General features: G+C 52.5%; 2 protein-coding genes across 4 annotated transcripts in view; both read right to left on the bottom strand.

Annotated features, from left to right (window-relative positions):
• Nexn (nexilin F-actin binding protein) overlaps nucleotides 1-5,887 on the bottom strand; it is a 39,029-nt gene that overhangs the window by 29,390 nt on the left and 3,752 nt on the right. Inside the window, exon 1 of one of the 3 annotated variants that reach the window (XM_010605183.3) lies at nucleotides 46-133. The exons of the other annotated variants lie outside the window; for them this stretch is intronic. The gene's annotated coding sequence lies outside the window, so the exon portion shown is untranslated. Of the gene's footprint in view, nucleotides 1-45; nucleotides 134-5,887 lie in introns of those variants that run through there. 3 annotated transcript variants of the gene reach the window in all.
• The window catches only part of Miga1 (mitoguardin 1), a 69,847-nt gene continuing 67,248 nt past the window's right edge, over nucleotides 3,289-5,887 (bottom strand). The window contains exon 18 of the mRNA XM_033758065.1: nucleotides 3,289-3,434. Within this exon, the coding sequence (XP_033613956.1) occupies nucleotides 3,289-3,434 (146 nt within the window). The remainder of the gene's footprint in view (nucleotides 3,435-5,887) is intronic.

The following is a 5,887-nucleotide window of genomic DNA, read 5'->3' as shown; positions in this document are numbered from 1 at the left end:
GGCCGTCTCCCGCGACAGCCCCAGGCCGCCCGCGGCGACACCTGCCTGCTGCTCCTCTCCCCAGAGCGCCAGAAGATCTGACGGGAAAGTTGCAGGTGGAGGAGGAGGAATTTTTCATGCATGAATTTCCAGCTTTAGTGTGAGTGTGAGTGTGTGTGTGTGTGTGTGTGTGTGTGCGCGCGCGCGCACGCGCGTCACTGGGGACCGAACCCAGGGCCTTTGCACGGAGCCCCAGCCCCAGCCCCAGCCCCTTTATATTTTGAGGCCGGGTTTCGCTTAGTGGCTAACTTGCCCAGACTGGACTGGACCCATTGAGCCTCCTGCCTCGGCCTCCAGCACCGCTGGGTTTGGGCGTCTGCGTCCTCTGCCTTTTCTTAACTCACAGCAAATCCGGGTTTCTAAGCTCAGGCAGGCGCCCGCACGCCTTCCACGCCTCCCGGAAGGCCTGGTCCTCCCAGCCGGCCCTCTGCTGTGCCCAGCCTCTCCTGCAGGGCAAGGCCTGGGAGACAGAGGCCGCTCTCCTTGGCTGCTGACCGAGCCACTCAACTGAGCTCGAAGGAGTGAGGTGGAGCGCGAGACCCCTTTCAGCCCCACCCCAGCTCATCCCGGCCACAGGGTCTTTGCACAATCCACGCCCTGCACAGACGCCCACGACCTCCTTCTCTGACTCCAGTGAATCCAAAATCTCCCCTTCCGTGTCACTTCCTCCCCTGGCGCGTCCCCCCTCGGTGCCCTCGGCCTCCCTGTGTCTCCTGTAACCTCCCCATTCTGCAGGGCCACCCTGAGATCCTCCGAGTCTCCCCAGCTGCGGGGCCCAGCCTTCTACCGCTGACTCCTCACTCATTCAGGACACGTCAGCTCCACCCACCTACCAAGGACCCCGGAGCGACATGGTGGATCCTGCTCCAGAACGCCTTCCAGTGGGAGAGCCATGAGCAAGCTGAGTGGTGCTCCAGGCTGTGCCTGCAGGAGGAAGATCAGGGCGGCAGGGAGCAGGGAGCCGGCTGCGAGTTCAGACTCCGGGCGGGCGGGCAAGGCCTCGCAGGAGGGATTCTTGAGGAACCTGATTCTTGAGCCCTCTCTACTTTTCTCTTTTGTGACTATCACAAAGTCACCGAGGCTGACAGCCGGGCAGGTTGGTGCACGCGCACGATCCCAGAACTATGAGACTGAGGCAGGAGGGTGTCGGCGAGCTTGAGGCCAGTCTGGGCTACACAGCGAAACTGTCACAAAAACAAGCAGTAAGAGGCGGGCTAACGTCAGCAGGAAGCTTCACTTGGTTTAGGGTTCTGGACCCAAGGGCAAGGGCAGGCCCGAGCCGGGCTCTGGTGAGGAGCAGGTGCCCAGGGACCAAGTGGCCAACTGGTCACCACCCACATCTGAGCCCCAGCACCACACGGGACTACGGCTAAGCCAAGTGGCCACCAGGAAGGGGCGACACCACCCGTCACGACGGGTTCTCGGTTCGCTTAGGGCTGCACTCTGCCTACAGTGGCTGGGGAGCAGGAGTTGTTGCCTCAGCAGCTGCTCAGGGCCTGGGCCTGGCCGGTTCCATCCCACCACCTCTCCTGGACACTCAACCCCGCCTCCCTCCCACTCAGCCCCACCGGCGCCTTCCCCTCTGCAGCGTCAGGATTCAAACCCAGGGCTCGGCATGCAGGGTGGGTGCACTATGCCCACGCCAACCTTGGACATCCCGAAGCAATACAAACATAGAAACAAAAATGGAAACTGTAGCCTTATTTTGTTTGGTACTGGGGATTGAATTCAGGACCTTGTGCTTTCAAGGCAAGCGGCAGCGCCACTGAGCTAAATCCCCAGCCCTGGAAACTGTCGTTTTTATAAAAGCTAAGGTGAATGCTTTGAAAAGACGTGGTAAAGGCAAATAGCCCACAAAAAGTATCATCAGGCTAGGGGGTGGGGAGGCAAATGCAAAACACCGGGCACACATTTCTAACAATCCAGAGCTTCTGCACTGGCTGTTTTTCACATACCTGAGTCCTTCCCTTCCTCCCTCTCTCTGTCTCCCTCCCATCTTTCTTTCTTGGCATTGGAGGTTGAGCTACAATCCCCCACCCTACCCCCTCTTTATTTTGGGACAGTTACTATTTAGTTACCTTTCCTATGCCCCAAGTTAAAGGAGCAAAGGTTTATTTAGCTCATAATTTGTAGAGTTTCAGACGATAGTCAGTTGTTCCAGGTAGGGTGGCCTGGCAGAGGGGCATCGTAGAGGAGAAACAGTTTATGGTGGGCAGAAGGCAGGGGAGCAGCAAAGTAGTGGAGAAGCAAGTGACAAGTGACAAGCCGCCGCCCTCTTTCTGCCCTTTATCTCACACCTAAGGCGGGACAACCTTAACCTTAGCATCACACCGTGAATCAGTCATCCTTGATCCCAGCAGCACACACCCTAGATCCAGCCACCTCTGAAAAGCCCCACTTATGACCCCATGAGGCTCTGCAGAGACATCTATATACAAACCATAATAGTCAGGGTTCTGCTAAGTTTCCTGGGCTGGGCTCAAACTTGTGACCCTCCTGCCTCAGCCTCCTAGAGTGCTGTAGTCACAGGTGTGCACCATGCCCAGCAAGTTTCTTCTCTTTTAAATGTGAAAGTTCTTGAAATCCCAGATAATGCCATATGGGTTTGGTTTTGGAGACAGCTATCCTGAAATAGCAAGTGAGTATCTACTCCAGCTAAAAGCTTTGATGCCATTTCAAAAGATTGGTCAAAGAATGCACACTTATTCATGCAAAATCAAAATACCTGCATCACCTAACTCCCCGCTGTGGTACCCAGCCGGCAGGAAGACAATGCATCACCTTCCGGTATTCGCACCTGTGCAGTCTTTCTGCTGGGTCAGGGCCGGCCGTATAGCCAAGCTGCTGGGAGCTGGGAGTGGGGCCTCATCCCAGCAGGTGACTTCAGGCAGTCGGCAGCCGGGCTGAGGGGAGCAGAGAGGAGGGTGGACTCGTGTCCTACCCCATCTTCTGCCATACCGTGCTCTGCCCTTCTGGGTTCCAGGGGCGCGAAGTCCAGTGTGGACAGGGTATCTGGGCGCTGCTTCGGTCCAAGCACCGTGGTGGCTACCGAGAGGCCAGCTCAGGGACCCAGGCGGAACAAACAGCTCGAGGCTCTGTGCCAAGCCTGGGTTTGATGTCAGAGGCTTTGCTGTGGCTTTTAAGTAAGAGTAAAAGTGTCACAGAAGAAAGCTCCGCTCTGTTCTTCCCTGTGCTGACTCCAACCTTCCCCAGCAGACAGGAAGGAGACTGAGGTGTTCTGGTCCCCGCTCATCTGGAGCACAGGCCAAGGCTGTGCAGCCCAATCAGAGCCGGCAGGAGGGTAGCAGGGCCGGGGCAGGAACAACGCGCTGCAGGGACAGAGGGGTGGAAGGAGCGGCTGGCAGACCCAGGCCCCACACAGCCAGCCCTGTGACCTACAGGGGTTCAAGGGCAGGGTTAGTACAGACGAGGTGCGGGGAGGGGACGGCAGATGCTCAGCTAGGCCCCAGCTCTGCTCCTCTCAGCCCTTTATCCAGACAGGCAGACTCAACCGCACTTCGTGTGATCTACACATAAAGTAATATATTTTAGTTCATATGTTTAATTGAAAAGCTTTAAAAATGGAGGCTAAACTAGATGTGGTGGCACACACCTGATTCCAGCACTCAGGAAGCTGAGGCAGGAGGATCACCATGAGTTCAAGGCCAGCATGGGCTACATAGTGAATTCAAAGCCACCCTGAACTACACAGTGAGACTGTTTCAAGGGGGGGGGGACTCGCTAAGCCAGGCATGGCGGCACATCCACGCCTAGAATCCCAGCACTTGGGAGGCTGAGGCAGGAGGATTACAAGTTCAACCCTAGCCTGGGATACACAGTGAGACCCTGCCCCCCACCCACTGATTACAAAAAGAGGAGCTGGATGTGTTGCTCGGTGGTAGAACACTTTAGACAAGTATAGCACCACTGAGAAAAAAGCCAAGGACTGGACATTTATCTGTGTAAGACCCACCTAACTGCGCCTACCACTCAACAGACCCAAACTGTGTTTTGGCCACCTGCTGTCGTGGGGGGCCCCGAGTGGCCTGTGCATGAAGCGAGGGGTGAGGAGAGGAGGTGCTGGCCTCCACCTGACACGCCCACCCTGAGCTCAGGCTTCGGCCACACTGCACCACCCCTTCCCATGAATCAGTCACAAAGATAGCAACGGCCACACCCATGCAGCTGTCTGGACTTCAGGCCTGCACGTGGCCTCTTATGTGAGACCAAGAGTTCTCAGATGGAAGGGGGAAGGAGACAATTACAGCCATTCACAACCTCGCCCTCAGACAGAAGCACTGTTCAAAACATGCAGGATAAAGTGGGCTTGGTGGGGCACGCCTGTAATCCCAGCACCCGGAGGCTGAGGCAGGAGGATCTGTGGTTCAAGGTCAGCCTGGGCTCCAAGGTGAGTTCAGGGCCGGCATGAACTACTTCGTGAGATCCTGTCTCAAAAATAAACAAATAAATAAATAAATAAAATGAAGCAGAAATCACCAAGACAGATGTACCACAGCTTTTTTATTTGGCAATAATAGAAATACATTCAAGTTACAGTGCTTATTTTGACTATGGAACCAGTGCTATATTTTCTGCTACTGTAGTGTTTTACATAAATTAATGAGTTCAGTCCTTACATTTTAAGAAACGGATACTGTATTTACTGACACAGCCAAGGGCAGCTAAAACACGGTTGTTCTAAAATTAAACAAAACAGTAACAAAATATACTAGTCATTAGGAACAAGGTAAGGGTGTCCTTATTTCCGTTTATGACATACTCGATAAAGATTTAAATCTCACATACGTATTTCTTCATCTGATTAATCCAAGTGAAAAACAAAAGACCTGAATTCAGCCTAATTCTACAATACTTTGAAATTTCCACCCCAACTTATTTCTGAACACCTGTTCACATCAAAATAAAAGTGGACAACAAACGTGACTTAGATTTCTGGTTGTGAAAGGTCCTGGGGAAGGTTGTTAAAATTACTTTGGCATTTCCATTTCTTAGGCCTCAAGAAATGATACACTCACACTCCTTTGGAAATTAAGTAGAAAAGGTTACATCATAAGGCCAGAAAACATCTGTAAATACTTCTGACAGTCAGATAATTCACCAAATCGGCTCACAGTAAGTAATTGCAAATGCAGGGTACTATTCGAGGAGAAAGCGATCTCTGGAGCTGACTCCAACAATAAGGAAAGCTCAGTTTCTTTTTACAAAGATAGTTTCATTTTGACAGTTCATAAGCATACTGTTAACCTTTGGGAAAGAGACCTACCTTCTCAGTATTCAAAGGGACAGAGGAAGCAAAATAGGAAAAGGAAACGCCAGCCACGAATCACTTAAACCTTCGCTTTTTCCTCCCAAAATGAGGCGTCGCCTTCCCCGGGCTGACACGGGTCCCTGGCGCCTCACCTGAAGTGGGCTTCGGGCTCAGGTGGCGACAGCTTAAATCTCTAGACGGGTTTAATCATTTGAACTTTGTAAAGCATTGCTTTTATTATTTAATCCAACGTTTTGGGGTTTTTTTGTTGTTTTTTGGGGGGTACCAGGGATTGAACTTGGGACCTTGTCCTAGCGAGGCAGGCACTGGCACCTCTGAGCTAAATCTCCAGCCCCATTAACCCAACTTTTTAAGGTAAACAAAAACTGGTATGTTTCAAGTACCCTTCTGCAGTCAGAAATGTTCTTTTCAGGAAGATGTTTCCTTAAAAAAAAATTCATCATAAACTGGGCGTGGTAGTGCACACCTGCAATCCCAGCACTCAGGAGGCTGAGGCAGGAGCATCACTGTGAGTTCAAGGCCAGCCTTAAATGCACAGTGAGACCTTGTCTCAAAAAA

The sequence above is a fragment of the Fukomys damarensis genome, unplaced genomic scaffold (assembly GCF_012274545.1).
Source record: "Fukomys damarensis isolate Sample0158 unplaced genomic scaffold, DMR_v1.0_HiC HiC_scaffold_33, whole genome shotgun sequence".
Taxonomy (NCBI): Eukaryota; Metazoa; Chordata; class Mammalia; order Rodentia; family Bathyergidae; genus Fukomys; species Fukomys damarensis.
Note: the sequence above shows the minus strand (reverse complement) of the source record. Positions and strands in the feature narration are given on the sequence as shown.